General features: G+C 41.3%; 1 protein-coding gene across 2 annotated transcripts in view; it reads right to left on the reverse strand.

Annotated features, from left to right (window-relative positions):
* Positions 1-18,866, reverse strand: part of DNAI1 (dynein axonemal intermediate chain 1) — a 152,515-nt gene that overhangs the window by 116,247 nt on the left and 17,402 nt on the right. The window contains exons 7-12 of one of the 2 annotated variants that reach the window (XM_030511344.1): positions 18,020-18,178; positions 16,176-16,235; positions 13,709-13,840; positions 3,776-3,860; positions 3,360-3,477; positions 1,237-1,280 (exon numbers count right to left, since the gene is read on the reverse strand). In XM_030511344.1, coding sequence (XP_030367204.1) covers positions 1,237-1,280; positions 3,360-3,477; positions 3,776-3,860; positions 13,709-13,840; positions 16,176-16,235; positions 18,020-18,178 — 598 coding nt within the window. The remainder of the gene's footprint in view (positions 1-1,236; positions 1,281-3,359; positions 3,478-3,775; positions 3,861-13,708; positions 13,841-16,175; positions 16,236-18,019; positions 18,179-18,866) is intronic. The other variant, XM_030511345.1, reaches the window with a different exon arrangement.

An 18,866-nucleotide genomic window follows, 5' to 3' on the forward strand; every position in this document is an offset into this window, starting at 1 on the left:
GCCAAGTATCTTATTTCCAAGAGTACTGAATAGCAACTGTGAGTATTACTGTGAGAACCTTAGCAAATATAGGTCTTACAGGTAGAGAGCTTCCAGCAACTTGCAGTTAAGAAATTACTGAATCAAATTGTTTGTCCTTCCAACAGCAAACCGGCCCTCCATGAATTTATCTAACCTCTTTTGAATTCATGTGTATCTCTGTCCTCCAGATCACAAAAGAAGGAAGAAAAGTTCCACAATTTCATTATGTATCATATTATGCTGTTTTAAATTTGTCTTAGTCCTGCTACTCAATAATTTCATAAGGTTTCCCTCATTCTAGTGTTTCACGCAATAACGAACATTTGACTTCTTTTCACTTTCCCCATTCTACAGATCCATATCACTTAACATTCTACAGATCCATACCACAACTCTCCCAGTCTGTTTATGCTCAGAACACAGCAGTCAGTATGTCATTAGGCAACAAGAGGTACTGAAAAGGAGGAAATGCAAGGCTGTTGATATGGACTCCCATGTTCTTAAAAAAATTATAATAAACTGAGCAGGTAGCTATAATGCACACAGCTAAACAACACAAAAGGTAAGAAAACATCAGCTTGTTAGAATTTTTTTCAATTTCCTGAACTTGAGAGCAGTAATATTGAGAGAGAATAATATGGAGTAACACAGAGACCCACAAGCTTTATGTTCACTGTTACTCAAAATTATCCCATGTCCAATCCCAGACACTACAGGAGCAAAATTGCCTTTCACAGTATCCAGACATGATGTGTCCTAATGGAGAGCTTATCCTTCGAGACACCCCTGAAAGGTGTCTCCTAAGAAGAAAGCAATGAGTTTATACTTAGAGAAGTCTCTCATTATTAGCTTCTGGCAAAGTACAACATATCTGGTCTTTCAGCAATTAGAAGGGCAGGAATACAGAAATCAGATCCCAAGAGGTAAGATAAAAGGGATTAAGATTCTAGAGGCAAGTCCTTGACCAAAGGGAAAGTCAGCACTGTCATAAGCCAAAAGCCCTGGCTATCACTCCCTATGCCTATGCATTCAGAATGTCTTGGAACATAAAGGCCTAATCCCTATCTTCAGTTAAATCTCAATTTACTGCTTTGAAATTAGGTGAGACCTTGCTGTGAGATGCAATCAATGCCCCAGAATATTACATGATTTGATCTTACTGCACCTGTTTAATATTTTAAATCTCTCAATGGTTCTATTCCATTTGTTACTTACAAGAGCCATATCCCACTGCAAATAGGTCCTTGTACTTTGGATTCCTGTAATGAGAAAACATTGCATTTTTTAATTAACCATATAGTTCCATAGAAATGCACAGTGTTTCACACATTAATATCAGAGTCCATTCTCACGGGACTGCATACAGTCTGAGGGCTTGAACCTTTGAACATAGAGGGCTTGAACCTTTGAACATATGCACTAGCAAAGTTTGTGTATTCTTCCAGACTCAGGATCTATAAAAAAATAGAACATCAGAAGACCACAACAGTAGATGAAAAGAATAAAAAAGGCACAGACAGACACGATGTCAATCTCCAGCATTGCCTGGCTTATTTCATAATCATAAAAAGTTTACTTTTAAAAATTAGGTCTTTAAGGAAAGGAAAAAGGCAGGAATGTGTTGGTTTCCATTTTCAGGGGCAAGAATACAGGAGTTTCTAAACCACAACAAGTAATACCCAATAAACTTACTTTCCCTACCTAATAATAAGGGATAGTTCAAGAGACAGGTATCAATTCATGAATTCATGATCATTCCCAAAGACCAGGAAGGGAAATTCCCTTTTGACCCAGTTGGTGAATAGTATACTTGCTGAGGCACACTGGCCATGAGCAACTAGCCATCTACTATGTCTTCTAAAATCCCTTTATTTGAAAAACATACACCTTCTTTACAACTTCTGCTGTATGTGGACACTTACGGAAGGGTTCACATGGGACAAAGGTCAGTACTGCTGCTGTCCCTGAGCTCACACAGCACACCCAGAGGCTAACAATTCTGTTACGTGAATGGATGCGAAAATTATCTACTGAGTGTTCTCTCTCATTTGCTATTATGAATTGATATAATAAATCCATCTCTCTTTTAACTTCTCCTTTTTACTTGGGCTAATATATAGGTATCCTCATGCTCTTGTTTTATCCACTAAATGCACTGTCACTGCTAACAATGTAAGAATAAAAATTAAATTAGAAAAGCTTATTACATAAGGCAATTTGGAGTAATTACTCCAATTCCAGGGGCACCTTCCTGTTATCACTTCCTGGAGCCAAAAATAACAGCAGCACAAATTACGTGTTAAAGATCCCATATCCCCCAATTTTACATCTCATTTCCCTATTGTTTTGCAATTCTCACAATTGCATTCTTGGTATTCTATTAAAGTATAATTACTGCAGTGGTTTGAAATGACAGAAGACTGCAATCCTGCTCAGTTTCTCCATAGACCCTCTTTAGCAAGATGTAGATGTGTTCACACTGCCCCACAGACAAATGAGGGTAGGCCTAGCTGCAAAGGAGCACAGGACAGGAGCTGACTATGTGTCATGTTCAGTGCATGAAACAGGCCAATTCTGGGGAGGATCAAGCATGGTAAACAGTAAAAGGACCCATTCAGGTTTGTGACAAGTGTTTTTTTTCATGGTAATAATCATGCTTATAACATCTCAGAAACAGAGCACTGATTTGAAAGTATCAGTGATCTTTTTTTGACTAACCAGGAATAAATATGCAAAAGTGGACTGCAGGGCAAATACCTACTAAACTGAATTGTGTAAGATCCCAGTACACAAATACCGCTGTTGTCTGGACAGCAACTGAATATGTACCATGCATAAAGATCTTGCCTGGTATCAGTGCCTCAGCATCATATAGTCTATGGTGCTGCCTGTGTGGCACATGCAATATTTGCATTCCCCCTTCTGCTGCTTTTATTCTTTTGTGTTGATCCTTGTCAAAAATATAGTTGCTATCCCTTCTCCTCTCCTGGGCTTTCCAGGATTGATTCCTACAGCATATTGTCCAAAGACAAGAGATGTCTATCCCAGTTTTCCCAAGAAGGGACTCTTCTTTGCTCTGCTAACTGAACTCACTTTGCCCTAGCGCTGCACACAGCCTGCTGTGCCTTCACCTTTTGCTGGATGGTAGAACCCTGGCACATTCAGCCTTACACAAGAGGCTTTGCATCCAGAAGCACCAGGCATGTCCAGGTGCTGCCAAAGCAGCTGATTCTAATTATTCAAGACAGTGTTACAAGAGAAACCAGCACAGACTTGTAAAGCGCCATGACATGCAATTCTACTTCCCTGCGAACCAAGTTTGTAATAAAGAGACTTACCAGGAGATGGCAGTAACTGCAAATCTCTTAGTTTTGTCATACTGGAACTTCCACAATGGGAGTAGGGTTCCTTTCTGGTCTCTGTATTCATCCGACTCATCCTCAAAATACTTAAAATCTAAAACAAAAAAAAAAAAACAAGGAAAAGGCCACGGTGTATAAAATGGAAATAAATCAGCACGGTGCAGTGCCTGGGAAGTTTTAAAGAACATTCTCATCCTCACAGCCTAGCTAGCCAGCTCAGAGCAGGGCTGACGTGGAAAGTCCTCCGCATGCCCACGGTCTGCTGTGCTGTTTGCCTTGTGTGAGTCAGAAGGTTCTGCTCATTTTAGCCCTGTCTATTCTATTCTACTCTGTTCTGTTCTTCCTACAGCCATGTCCACTCATCTGCAGGACTTCTCCCAGCAGGGCCGTACCTTGTATAATGTCATCCAATGCGTTCTGATTCACCATCCGCTCCATTATTTTAGCAACTTTTGAGACCTTGGCTATTTCATTACTCTGTTGAAAAGAAAAACAAGGAAGAGAAAATGTATTTTCTATCTGTTTACAAGTCCTTCAGATCTTGTGTGACCAAAAAACTCTAGTCTTTTCATCTTGAATACAGGATAATTTGAAGCTCCTCACACCTGCACCTAATGATAAAGGTACTTGAATTAAGGCAATTACTTTATTATAAGTTTAGCAAGATGCCATCCACAGCTGAGCTACCCTCCAGTGTTAGTGATTAAGCTCAACTGGAAGGTACTTATCCGAGAAGGCAGTTAGAGTCTTGTCTTCCTCAACTCATTCAAGCTACCTCAGGATGGGACGAGCTAAAAACACACACGTGATCCCACCCTCATGTCAATTGATTACAGTTCATTAGCTTCAGTAATGAAATCACAGATGCTTGATCATGCATGAGCATCCTCTCATCTCCAGATGGAGAACTTTCAGGTCTCATGTATTAAGTAAAGATCACAGGATTTTTGAGTCCTTCAGTCAATCCCTGAGTAATTCCAACTTGATGAATTCACAGATCCATAAGCTCATACAATACACAATCAATATGAAAAGGGCCATTTGCTTTCCAGCTCTTTGGAAACTATTTTGATACTGTGGAAAATCCTATCTTCCTGGCCAGGGAACACCACAAGTGGGCAAGCCTGCGTGTGTGAAGGTATGCAGATGCACCTGCATGTATAGAATCATAGAATCATAGAATAGTAAGGGTTGGAAAGGACCTTAAGATCATCTAGTTCCAACTCCCCTGCCATGGGCAGGGACACCTCACCCTAAACCATGTCACCCAAGGCTCTGTCCAACCTGGCCTTGTACACCGCCAGGGATGGAGCATCCACAACCTCCCTGGGCAATCCATTCCAGTGCTTCACCACCCTCACTGTAAAGAACTTCTGCCTTATATCTAACCTAAACTTCCCCTGTTTAAGCTTGAACCCATCACCCCTTGTCCTACCACTACAGTCCCTGACGAAGAGTCCCTCCCCAGCATTCTTATAGGCCCCCTTCAGATACTGGAAGCTGCTCTGAGGTCTCCACGCAGCTTCTCTTCTCCAGGCTGAACAGCCCCAACTCTCTCAGCCTGTCTTCATACGGGAGGTGCTCCAGCCCTCTTATCATCCTCGTGGCCCTCCTCTGGACTTGCTCCAACAGCTCCATGTCCTTTTTATGTTGAGGACATAAGTATGCAAATACTGGAAACCGTCTGGGGAGTGGCACCTTGCAAGGCCAGCAGTCCCTTAGTGACTGTATCAGTTATATCATGTAAGGCTAAGATTGCCTAGGAAACTGCAAGAAATAGCAAACTTAAGTATGGACATAGCAAAAATGTGACCAATAGGGAAAAAGTAATTAAAACCAGGTTGTTGATATGGAAGGAGAAAAGGGTGGAGAAAGGGAACAATCCAGGTGGATGCGGGAAGAAACAGCATGGACAAATGGAGAAAAGAGAGGGTAACAGGGAGTGTCTGACTGCCAGCAGGTTGGTATGCTTGTCTGACAGAGCCCTGACTACCACAGTGTTTCGATCAACTTCTTACTAAACTCTATTCCTATTTTCATGTGAGTGCTCTCCATCCTCTGGGTGTGCCACTAGGAAAATCCAAACTGGTTTAACCAGCAAGGAGGACAAGAAGACTGGCTGCCAGCAACTGGAAGGACAGAGGTTAGAAGTCCTCAGACTGTCCTGGGCCATGAGGATAATGACAGCACAGCTCTATGCCATCATGTGAGCATACCAAGGCATATGTAAAGTTCTCTGTTCCAAGGACCTGAACCCCCATCTACTACCACTGCCCCAAAGCCCCATTAGTGTTTCAAAGCCTTTCATCTTCAAACTCCTGCTAGGGACTGGTGACTGCCAGCACAGCATGATTTCCTCCACAGTGACAACACTCAAAAGAAACTTGTCATCCTTGAGACAGCTCAGAGGGTGCCCTGAACATGAAAAGAAATAGTGAAATGAGTTGCCAAAACTAGACCACACAGACACAGTCAGAACCAAGAACATGACTTCATATTATGTGCATCCCAGAACTCTGCTTCTTTCCTGGGCTCTGCACAGACTTCAGGGAGACTGACAGCATTGCTTCAAAGAGCATGAAACTTAAAGGACTACACGCAGATGACATGACAAAGGAGAAAAGAAAAAGCAATTCTGCAATTTGAAACATTTTTAATAAATCCATATTTTGCCTAAACCTTCAGTAATGTGTGCAGTTGTCTTCCCCCATCTCAGAAAGGATAAAGTAGAACTTGAAGCCAAGCTCAGAGAAGGGCAAAAAGGATGGTTCAAGTCTGGAATGGTTTCTGTACCAGGAAAAACTGAGTAGGCTGGGACTTGCCAGTCTAGAGAAGAGATGCTTTGGGAAGATATGAGACATGTCTATGAAATCCTAAATGGCTCCGAGAGGATGGACAGGAACTGGTTGTTCACTCTCTCTTCTGATACAAAAAAGTAGGGGTGTCAAGTGAAGCTAGTAGAAGCCAAGTTCAAAATAAAGAAAAGGAGGTGATTCTCACAGAAGGATGACACAACTGTGGAAGTCCTTGTCAAAGGGAGATGTAGATGCAAGAATTTTACATGTTTTCAAGGAAGACTGAACAAGTGTTTCCATCTATGTGCCAAAGCATATAAAGCTTAGGAAATAGATGGAAACAGTTGAAGGCTAGAAGAGTATTTGGGTCTGGGTTATACTCTTGCTGTCTTCTTACCCTTTACACATTCACTTGTGGTTAGAGCCTTGATCTGAATCAGTGTGGCCACTATCATCTTCTTCAGGTTTTCCCTGGATCTGTGGGAAAACTTCTTGAGAACAGCACAGAGAATTTACTGTCACATTCGCAATTTAGGAAAGCATAGGAAAAGATACAGGGGGGTTTTGGGTTTTTTCTATTCCAACTTTTACCACAGCATGATATTCCCTGGACATGAGGAATTCAAAAATACTGAGAAATTAAAGACGGAGAGAATGAGGATGCTCGAGACATCTCACATAATAATCAACACTCTCAGATGCTGAGATTTCTCTCTTTTGACTTTAAGTTACCGCTACTGCTTCTGCCACAATAAGACCTGTCTTTCTCTAAAACACTTCCTAAAGAAAAGGCAATTAACCTTTTCCAACACTTGCCCAACAGTATCAGGATCATGACTATAAAAATGCCATTGGCTGCCACCATCATATTGCTCTGAGTAAGCTTAACTGACACAGGTTAAATACTGAAAAGGTTACATTTTCATTTAGAAAAAGAGAAACGAAATAAACCCTTTTCTCTCCCGTATTGTAAAGTCATAGATACAAGCTATAAAGAACAGATCCTCCGAGCCCTGCTGGTCCATCACTTGCGTTAGCTTCCATTCGCCTATTATGCAGGCAAAAATTTCCCTTCAGTTTCAATATGCATCTGCTACTGGAAAAAGCTGGAGATGAATGACAGTGCTGTACCCTGCAGACATGAGCAGGATCACGGCTCTTGTTCTCTTACACATCCAAGGAAACTTGCACTGCAAGCATTCTGAATTTCATCCTAAGACACCATTCTGGGCTGAAGATCAGAGGATAAGGCTTACTTATGCGTACTCAAGCAGAATGCTAGATCCTGCCTCATCTGTAGTAACACCAAGCTGTGTGGTGTGGTTGACACACTAAAGGGAAGGGATGTCATCCAGAAGGACCTGGACAGGCTCAAGAGGTGGGCCTGTGCAAGCCCCACGAAGTTCAACAAGGCCAAGTGCAATCCCAAACCTTCAAATACAGGCTGGGCAATGAATGGATTGGGAGCAGCCCTCAGGAGAAGGACTTGGGGGTATTCATGGCTGGAAAATGGAATATGAGCCAGCAATGTGCATCTGCAGTCCAGAAAGCCAACCATATTCTGTGCTGCATCTAAACAAGTGTGGCCAGCAGGTGGTTCTCCCTCTCTACTCCACTCCCATGAGACCTGGAGTACTGCATTTACTTCCCAACATAAGGAAGTGGGCCTGGTGGAGCAAGTCCAGAGCAAGGCCATGAAGATGCTCCAAGGGCTGGAACAACCCTACTCTGGAGACAAGCTGAGAGAGCTGGGCTTGTTCAGCCTGGAGAAGAGAAGGCTCCAGGGAGATGTTAGAGCAGCTCCCAGTGCCTAAATGGGCTACAAGAAACCCGGAGAGGGGCTTTTGACAAGGGCATGTAGGGACAGGACAAGGCGGAATGGCTTCAGCCTGCCAGAGGGGAGATTGAGATTAGACATTAGGTAGAAGCTCTTCCCTGTGAGGGTGCTGAGGCGCTGGCACAGGGTGCCCAGAGAAGCTGTGGCTGCCCCATCCCTGGCAGTGTTCAAGGCCAGGTTGGACACAGGGGCTTGGAGCAACCTGCTCTAGTGGAAGGTGTCCCTGCCCGTGGCAGGGGTTTGGAACTGGATGATCTTTAAAGTCCCTTCCAACCCAAACCAACCTGTGATTCTATGATACTCAGAATCTATAATTTTTTTTCTTTATGGTGAGTGGGAAGTAGGCTTTAAACAGCATCCCCACACAGACACCTGTAAATACAGAAACAATGTATTATTCAACGGAATTTTTCCTGCAATGCAGGAAACTCTCAGATGAATCAAAAAAGCTTAAAGTCAGCTTCTCTGTTACATAGCTTTGCTGACAGCAATGCAGCCATGAATAACTACATTTTTGGCATGACACTGGATGAGAGTAAGTTGTTTTCTCATTGCATCCTGTTCTATCTCATGTTTGATTTATTCTGTGTGTTATTGAAATAAATTTTCAGTGGAAGTGATAGGCCTAATTTATCTTATTTCTGAAAGATCTGTTTAAAACTTTTTTTTTCTGTTGTAGGCTAACTCTGGACTAGCTAGCCAAATGTAGTGAGAGCTCATGAGCTAACAAATTTGTTTCATTTATTTCTGTGCATAAATTATTTTTAGAACAGCAATAATGTTAATTGAATCATATGTAAGATGGATAATGGGATAATATTTTCAAAATAAATGTCTTGGTCTTGCTCTACTATTCATTAACACTAATTGCTTCACATTTGCCTCTCAGCAGCTGGTCAGTTCCAATGTGTAACTCCAGTAAGCTAAAGCATGAAAAAACCCTTCTGCTGGTGTATAACTGCATATCCAGAAGACAAACCCCATCCTAAAACCAGTGCAGTATAACTGCTCATACCTCTGGCAATACATACAGAATCATAGAATAAGCTAGGCTGCAGAAGACCTTTAAGATCATCAAGTCCAACCATTCCCCAGCACTGCCAAGACCACCACTAAATCATGTCACTGAGGGCCTCATTTACACTTCCAGGGATGTGAACATTTCCAGGGATGGTGACTCCACCACTGCCCTGGGCAGCCTGTTCCAATGCCTGAGCACCCTCTCTGTGAAGAAATTGTTCCTAATATCCAATCTAACCCCCCCCCGGCGCAGCTTGAGGCCATTTCCTCTGTCCTATCACTTGTTACCTGGGAGAAGAGACCGACCCCCACCTCACTACAACCTCCTTTCAGGTAGTTGTAGAGAGCAATAAGGTCCCCCCTTTTACTGCTAATATATTTGTAAAAGTACTTTTTATTATCTTTTATGGCAGTGGCCAGATTTAGTTCCATCTGTGCCTATATACTGTGACTATTAGAACTCCTGGCTTGCAAAGAAAAAAGCGCAGTACAGGGGTCTTGTCATGTTACCCAGCCAACACTTCCATGCACTGCAAAAACACACTGCCAATCCCAAATAAGGACCACCAGGCTGAATCCTGTTGGGTAGTTATTAATTTCCAGGATTGTACTTATCTGTTCATTTCCATCATTTGCTTTTAATTTAGATACGCTGTAAATAGCAGATTGAAGACGAAGGGGTCAGTAACAACTCATCCACTCCTAGGAATAACCAGGAACAGGTTAACAATAATGTGAAGGTTAATTACGTTTGAATTTCAGCTGTTATCTCAGAAATAACTGTGGTCATCCAAGAGCTCCCAAATGGTAATTACGACCCTGTAGGCTGAGCTGTCTCATCAGGCATACCCCTCTCAGAAAGGGGTAAGGCTATAGTGAGATAGACAAGTCCGACAGGTCCTCACATGAATCAGGAATGCGTATTTTCTCTGATTGATAAATATAAATTTCATCTGGACTTTTGAAGAAACCATTCGACCTCTGCTTCAGGTGAGATTAGAGACTGTTCGGTGCAGTAAATTCCAGCTGTAACATATTCCTAAATGGGTCACATCCATCTGTATTTCTGTCAACACTATTCTCTGCCTTAGTAATTCTTCTCCCTCTCTGTTAGTTACCTCAGACTCCTTCTCTACGTTTGCATTACCAGAGAAATATGCAAAGGTTCTTTTAGTCTTCTGTATTGAAGCTTTCCGTTTCTTGTATTCTTTCCCGTATCTACGCAGGCTTGTAATCTATCATCTTTGCAAAGATCAAAATCATATATCCCTGTACTACTCAAGATACCACCCCGTATTGCATAACAGAAGTATTTCTCTGCTATCCCTCACACAATATATTCCAGCAATATACTTGTCTTTTCATAGCCATATCAAAGCTCACCAAGAAATACACTCATGTTTCTCCCTGTCATTTCAAATTATAAGCCCTCACCTTACCAAAGATTGCTTTGATACTCCAAAATGTAGTCTTCTTCTCCAGTGATCCCTCCCAATCTGTACTAATAACAACTTTTCTGGTGTATCTGGTAACTTCCTAAAGACACTATAGCAATAACTTTGCAGAATTTCAGCCAGATTATCTTTATTATACTACCCTTGTTAAAGGAAACCACAACTTCTTCTCTTACCAAAGCAAGAGGCGAGGTTATTTGGACACAACCTACCTTTGGCAAACATATGCTATTTTATTCCATCTCATATTTACTCCCAGTTCTCTATTCTTTTCCTCGCTATTAATTCTATTGCCTCATATACTGTTCAAGCTCAGACTCATGGAACCGTTTCTACTACTCTGACATATAATATATCCTTGTTATACTCCAGTTACACAGCTCCACCCCTCTTCAGACAGATTAATTAAAAATCCTTACTATCAGAGTTGTGTTTTCATTCCTTGCCATCTCAGGGTGAGAGGAGCCAGCCTGCACCAATTTAATTGCATTAAGCTCTTTGCATTTTGCTTCTACCTCAGCTACCGTCATTTCTACACTCATATAACAACATGAGGAGAGTCATACTGGATCAGACCAGGAGTATCTCTGGGCCAGAATCCTCTCTGTAATCAGAACCATAAGCAGATGGCTCAGGAACAGTGAGAACAGGACAAGCAGATACAACACTTCTGCCTAGTTCTCTCCACTTTCAACTATTTTTGGCTTAGAAAATCTTATATCATTCTTCTTTGATATCCTGTGCTCTCCATGTTCTGCTTGTTGCCTTTATTGAAAACTGAAGAAAAGTTTCAAATGTTGTATCACTGCTCCTGGATGTAGCACGTGCTCTTTTCTCTAGATCCATTTAAGTGACCATGGTGGGTTGATCTTGGCTGGACACCAGGTGCCCACCAAGCTGCTCTGTCACTCCCCATGTCAGCTGGACGGGGGAGATAAAACATAAGAAAAGCTTGTGGGTTGAGGTAAGGACAGGGAGAGCTCACTCACCACTTACCGTCATGGGCAAAACAGACTTGACTTGGGGAAATAAGTTTAATTTACTGCCAATCAAATCAGAGTAGAGTAATGAGAAATAAAAACTGAATCTTAAAAACACCTCTCCTGACCTCTCCTTTCTTCTCAGGCTTAACTTTGCTCCCAAATTCTCTACCTCCTCCTGCTGAGTGGTGCAGGGGAGGGGAATGAGGGTTGTGGTCAGTGCATCACACATTGTCTCTGCTGCTCCTTCCTCCTCACACTCTTCCCCTGCTCCAGCATGTGATCCCTCCCACAGGAGATAGTCCTCCATGAACTTTTCGAACGTGGGCCCTTCCCACGGACTGCAGTTCGTCACAAACTGCTCCAGCGTGGGTACCCTCATGGGGTCCATCCTTCAGGAACAGGCTGCTCCAGTGCAGGGTCACAAGTCCTGCAGCAAACCTGCTCCAGGGCTCCTCTCTCCATGGGGCCACAGCTCCTGCCAAAGGCCTGCTGCAGCATGGGCTTCCCACCGGGTCAAAGCCTCCTTTGGGCATCCCCCTGCTCCAGCATGGAGCATGAAGAAGGTTTTTTACTATATGGTTTCATTGGTAGAATTTTTGTTTCATTTTATTATTAGTTTTTAGCAGTACACCCTTTAATTGTACTACTGACTTCAGGTTTAATTCTTCAAAAGATACTCAGGTGAAAGGTTTATTAGTTTTTAAAATGACTGCGAATTCCATTGGCCCAATTCACAAGAAGCAGCCTCTCAGAAGAAGAGAACAGAACATGTTTCCGGTCTGTTTATACAATAAGGCTTTTGTTGGCACACTGCTGTTGGGGTAGCTAAGCAATCCAAATCCTCTACATTTGAATCAGCCACACAGTGTGAAAGTGCTAAAGCCAGTTTCAGTAGCCAGCTTCTATTACATAGATATATCTTAATTATGTTGCTATATCTACACCTATTCTGGGGGCAAACTAAGAATTTACTCCCCTGTTTCTGTATTACTGCTCTCAGTGCATTTTGCTCCAGTCATGATAGAAATTATTTCAGTTTGTCTTGGAAATGGTTTAACTTGGACTGGGGGGAAAGTACAACCACAATTCTGCATAGATCAAACTCTGTTAAAACTTAATGGAAACTTCCTGAAACCCCTCAACCCCCCAAACATCCTGGAACATGAATAAAATCTGTCAGCACTGCCGTATTGTATTCTCAGTGCTTGAACTGGGATCACATTTTTAAGATGGGGATATTGTCACTTTAGCAGAATGGACTGTGGCACCCCTGCAAGGCACTCCTGACAGAGTATGCTGGATTAGGAGTCAATATCACCCTCACAGCAAGATCACAAAAACAGCATCTGGGAGCTTGGCAGGAGTTATGATACCTGCTAATCTGAGAACCCAGCCTAATGGAGGCCACTCCAGACCAGCAGCCCTTGACATTCACTCTGCTGCTCCGTAGGAATTCGAGTGGCTGACCCCTCTTGGGATGATCACATCACTGTGACTGAGGTATCACCATACTGTGTAATTACTGACTGTGGCATAGCAGTTCAGACACTGGAGAGAGACATTTCTGTCACTTTCCAACTGAATGAATAAGTGATGCGCAAAGATCCTTCTTCAAATTAGGTCAAGCCTCCCAGAATCATTATTTAAGTATGTAGGCTTTGATTTTAATTAACTATGATTAACTTTCATATAAAGTATGTATTATATACCATTTTTATGCATATAACTATAAAATACATAAATTATAAATCTATAAAATTATCATTAAAATAGCAGTGCTTTATTAACATTTTGAAAGAATCCTGAATTTCTTTGCCTTTTAAATTGGAAGATTGTACCTAAAACTTCTGCATCACTTAGAATTCTTTGAAAAGTCACACAGTGTTTCTACTTAGTTTATTCTTTTATCTCTCACATGCTAATTAAAAATGAGATGCACACTACCAAAAACATGATAATGCACAAAAAAAGAGACATATCTCAATTGGAAACCAGGTTTTAAGACAAGATTATGGCTTAACCCTGTTTTATATTCCTATACAAAGTACAGCAAAATGGAAATCCTGTTTTGGAAATACAGTTCCTAATGAAACTAAACTTTTTCCAACTAATTTTTTTGCCAACTGAGACAACTAGCTACACAGCCAGCATGACTTGCTCTATTTCCCCTGACTTGCATTATGGACGCCATCCACCACCACTCTGAGCAGCCTTCCTCCAGCATTATGAAACGTACCTGTAATTCCAGAGAGGTAAACTTTCTTCCCTTCTTCTTCACCTCTTCTTTCTTTACTGTCTGAGGTTTTGATTTCTCTTTCTCCTTTTCCATTTTCTGAAGGTGCTCCACATACGCATCATAGATCTCCCACTGAGCAACAGACAGAGGCAGGATTTAACAGGACCTGATTATACGCCAGAAAACAGCTATCTACACTATCACAAAAATATGTGTCCTCACAACTGTAACACTGCCACTGCAATCAGCTGAAGACAGCTGGCTTGTTGCACAAAGAGTAAAGGATTGAAGCCCAGGATTTTTAAAGCTTGATGGGGTATGTCTTACTTTTTAAGAACACCTTATTGCATTCTTGATGATTTATTCCCCCAACACGCTTCTCGGTGCTTTGACCCTGTATCTTTTTTGTAGGACTTTGTGTTTGGCTAGTTCATCAGAGCTTAATAGGAGACATGCATTAAACATCGCCTTATGACATTTTTCATGTGGTGCTGGCAAATTAAATCGTAGCTGCTTAACACAGTTTAAATCTTGGACTCCAATTCTGCAGCATATGATCAAATGGAAACTGAGAGCAGCTTTATATCTTCTGCTATGCCGCATGACACAAATGCCTTACTTGAGTAGACCCAAAAGTAATTTTTCTATTTAAGAATTATTCATCAGTATTGGAGTGCTAGTACTGTATCTGAAACAGGTACATTACTTACAGGGCAAAACAAAAGGCAATCTAATTCCGACACATCAGCTTAGGAAAGCACATATGATTCAAACACGAAATACAGACTAGAGCACTGGAATAAAAAAGTGGTAACAGAAATCTTTAGCAAAAAAACCCCTGTATTTTGTTTTAAATTTGCAGGCAAAACATCGAAAGATATTCCAAACATCAGGAAAATGACAAAGAAGATGTGATAAGAAGAGTAAGAGAAGGAGCAGAACACAAAACTTTGAAAAAGAAAATTGTGAGCATAAGGAAGAACAAAAGGAAAAAGAGTTGAGGTAAAGAAGAGTTTGTGTTAAAATATTATCTTATCTTGTATCCACTCAAAAATTCAACAGACTAAAAAGAAAGCAAGAGAAAACTTTTTCTCTTAATTTTCAAACATTTCATGCAGAACTTCAGCAACAGGCTGATTGTCTTAAATAGCTCTGTCTGGCCTAATTCTCAGGCCATCAAAAATGAAAGGAAACTAACTGGAGCAGGGAGAAGATCTTAGGCCAATTACTCTATGATAGCTTAGGAATAGACTGGGTTACGGAGACACCTTCCCTCCCCTTCCTATCATTTTTCCGTAACAGTATTTTTTAAGTTGCTGCCATTACCTTACACCTTCCCCTGGGTCTTCCTGTGGTACACTGGTAACAAAATAATATTTTCAATACCAGTTTGATACACTAGCATGAAGTAATATTTGCAACAGTGACAAACACAAACACATTTTGCAAATACCTGTGAGAATTAATTAGCAGAAATGGCTGGATTCCCTTTCCAAGGAAAGCTATAGCATATTTTATGTGTAAAATAGCATGCAAGGTTGTTTTACATTTTTAAGAGATGGAGAAAATATTATATAGTTCTTCATCATTAGTAAATTGGCACATTCCCACTATATAAAACAGAGCTGAGCCTATTGCAATAGGCTTAGTGTGGACCTTCCACGTTCCTTATGCAGTAGTTCTCACTGCATTCAGCTGCAGGCTTAGAAACCTGCTTTCACATACAGCTGAACTTAGACAAAGTCAAAAACACAATGTTGCATATATCAAATTCTTAACAACATTCCCAAAACTTCAATGAACCCTTGTAACATTCCAGCTGTATGAAATCTTCATAGTTCTCCACTCTCTTAACACAGTGCTCAAAACAGACCATGCAGACGTGACCTAAGTGCTATTTCATTGGTTTATTTCCCTGTATTTTTAGTCCCAATTGATCCTGGCTCTGATGGGATCAGCTGATAGAGGTGTCGGGTAGCTGACCAGGTATTGAATTCTGAATCACAGCTCCTCCTAAATAACCAGCTCACTCACCACACAGTGATGGGAGATCTTCAGCAGCAAGACAGTCCCCACCCCAGAGAGAGCCGTGTCCCCAGAGGAATCAGTGCCTGCAAGCTGCAGCCCACCTCTTGCTGAGTCCAGAACCATTCTCACACTGTGGTTTCCCTATTTCCACTCATTTAAGACTCCTAAAGAAGACTGGACAGGGTGGCTGGCAAGTGATACATCAATTAAAAGCCATTAAACCAATACACTTGACCTTAGAAATATAAACCATTAGCAAGTTCACCCATTAAGGCAGAAAAGAGGGCCATACTAGTCTGCTCTCAAATTTAAGCCAAAGAGCAAGGCCACAGTATGGGATTTCATTCCATTGCAAGGAATGTAAACATAGCAATTAGGTTTTTCCTTTCTTATATCTCAGTTTCCTACATATACTCTAACAAACTTTAAAAGGATATACCTGGTTAACATTGGATGAGAAATCTTTACAAGGTGTAGGCTCTGACTGACATGCTTTTTCCTGAATAAAGAACAAGCATAAAGAAGTGTAAGCTTTGCATTGAAACTCTTTTCAGTGACAGTTTTCTTTTCTTTTCAGTGACTCTTTTCTTTTCTGTGGAAACAGCCTTCTCATAGCAGGTAGTTAGAAAAATATTGATCTAAGATTAATTCAACATCCAAATGACTCCTAGAGCATGGCACAAACATTATAAGTGATCATGCAATTACAAATAGATTTACTCGTGGATCAAAAGAAGGTTCTGATTTTTTTTTCCAACATACTTAAAAAAACTAATTTCAGTATTTCATTTTGAAGGAGTTGAAATGGCTTCTTTCACTTTACCATTTGAAACAATCTGTTACCAATTATTGTATCAGTTATGATATCCTACCAAATTTGTAAAGTTTTGACCTACATGTTAAAACCTCACTTGGGTACAGCAGTCAAAGCAAAAAAGTTGAACCGAATGATAACCTATAAACAATTAATTCGATGTTACTTAAATCATATTTTTATCACCCTTTCATAAACATTCTGAAATAAATGAATATATTTCTGATACTTTCATTTCATGGAGCAGCATTTTCTTTCAAAAAACTGTTGTGTCAGGACATTTTTAAGAAGCTGCCTGTAGTATTTCACTGACCTCTGAAATGGAGCAGTCTCAGAGGTGGAATCTGCACATCCTGTACAGCACACAGCGGTACTTCACAGCTATTTAAGGTCTATATTCTGCTTTCAAAGGCAGAATCACACAGTGGCGTGCGAGCCTCTCCCAGTAAAATCAATAGGAAGAGAACATGCAGATCTGAGAGCAGAAAACTGACAAACTCGGTGGCCTCCAAAGGGGATTTTGAAATGCAGAATCTTAGCTCAGACTTTGCAGTAAGCACCCCACTGTTGGACAAACTCTCCTGAGGTCCTCCTTCTCTCCTAGCAGGCAAAGACAGTATGCCTTCTAGGAGACAGTAGCTCCAGCAATGACGTAACTCTTAGATCTCTCCAAGCCCATCAGTTGCAAAGGCATCTCACTTGAGGTGTAATAGCTTCAAGACAGGCTCTCTGGGGAAGCTGTATATACTCTGATTCCAGGGCAGCAACGAAAATAGAAAAATTTTCTCTCTGCAACTTGTATCACCAATTCAGAAAGCTCCTCTTTGAGCACTGAGCCAGGAGCCAGCATCACCAGTACTGCTCAGTCAGAAGGCCTGGTGAAGATACACTCACCGGGAGTGGCTGCAGGCTCAGTAATAAGCTTAAGGAAGGTCTAGGGTCTGTGCTGATAGGAAAGTGCATGCACAGAGCGGGAGGGAGATGTCTCATGTAGCAGCAGTAAAGATTTGTCATACTTACGTGGGTCTGTTACCGTAGTACCTGTGCTTAATACAAGCATAAATACCATTATCTTTTTAATATAACAGCACTTATATCCCTGCTCCATGGGCAAGAAGTGAACTACAAGGCCATAAAGGGACTCTCTGGCAAATTTAAATTGAATTCATGGATTCCAAGCCTTCAGCTACTACCCTAACCACTGCTCGATACTTTTGCACATGAGAAAATCAACATGAAAAGTATTAAATCCAAGTAGAAGTTTAAGGATTTACAGTAGCACCAAAACGTTAGGCTGTCCAAGAGGCAAGAACTTTTCTGTCACCATTTTCACCACCCAGAATGTTTTACCACAGTAAAATACTGGTTTTTCCTCCTAATAGTATCTACAGAGGTCACAGGATATGAAACAAACACAGATGATCCCAAAGTAAAGATCACTCAAGTCACTGAAGGAAATGGCAGCATACCCGCAAAGGGTTGTTGAGAGTCCTTGAAGCTCTCTCAGTGAAGTTGAACTGGTTTGCAAGCTTCTTCTCCTGCTTTTTTGGGGGAGGATCCTCTTCATCCTCTGCTGTCTCAGCTGCTTCTGCTGTTCTGGACTCCTCTGCTGCTTCCTCTCCTGCAGCCTGCAACAAAATAAAGCAGTGACTCCACTCTGAAAGAACCTGACATCTCTTTCCTTCTTCACAGGCACTACTTCTTAGACTGGTGGATTTCTGCTGTCTAGTGAGTTAGATTGTAACTGAAGATTCAATATTTCAGATGGGAATTAGGAGACTTCCAGCAATTAGAGCAATGAGGTTCCTAAGTGTTATCTAAACAGGAATACAGAAAACCAAGAACTGAAGTTACTTTAAAACAAAGCCTGACATGAGTAAGATAAGAGATCATGACTGCCTTTGATAAAATGGACTTGGGGACCAGAAGACTGTGTTAAAATCCTACCAACCTATGTGTTCATTTCCTTGCTAGACAGTGAGCTTTATCTGAAACTAGTCTGAACTTAATTCCAGGGCCTGACACTGTGTAGATAAGAACAAACTTCTCACAGCATACCCCTTTCCTGATCAGCCAACTGCCTTTAAATCAAGCTACTGCTTCTCTCATGTAGTTATGCCTGCAGCTTTCACCCCTCCACATTTTTTTTTTTCACCAATTTCTCTTTCAGGAACGGTCATCTTTCACAGGAATATTCCAGATCCCCTCAAAGTACACTCTATCTTGATACAGTATCTGCATAAAGACAGATTTCTGGTGTGAGAGACCCCATCCCCCTACATAACTTCTGCATACTGAAAAATGGCAGCAGGACCC

This window comes from Strigops habroptila, chromosome Z, assembly GCF_004027225.2.
Source record: "Strigops habroptila isolate Jane chromosome Z, bStrHab1.2.pri, whole genome shotgun sequence".
Classification (NCBI taxonomy): domain Eukaryota; kingdom Metazoa; phylum Chordata; class Aves; order Psittaciformes; family Psittacidae; genus Strigops; species Strigops habroptila.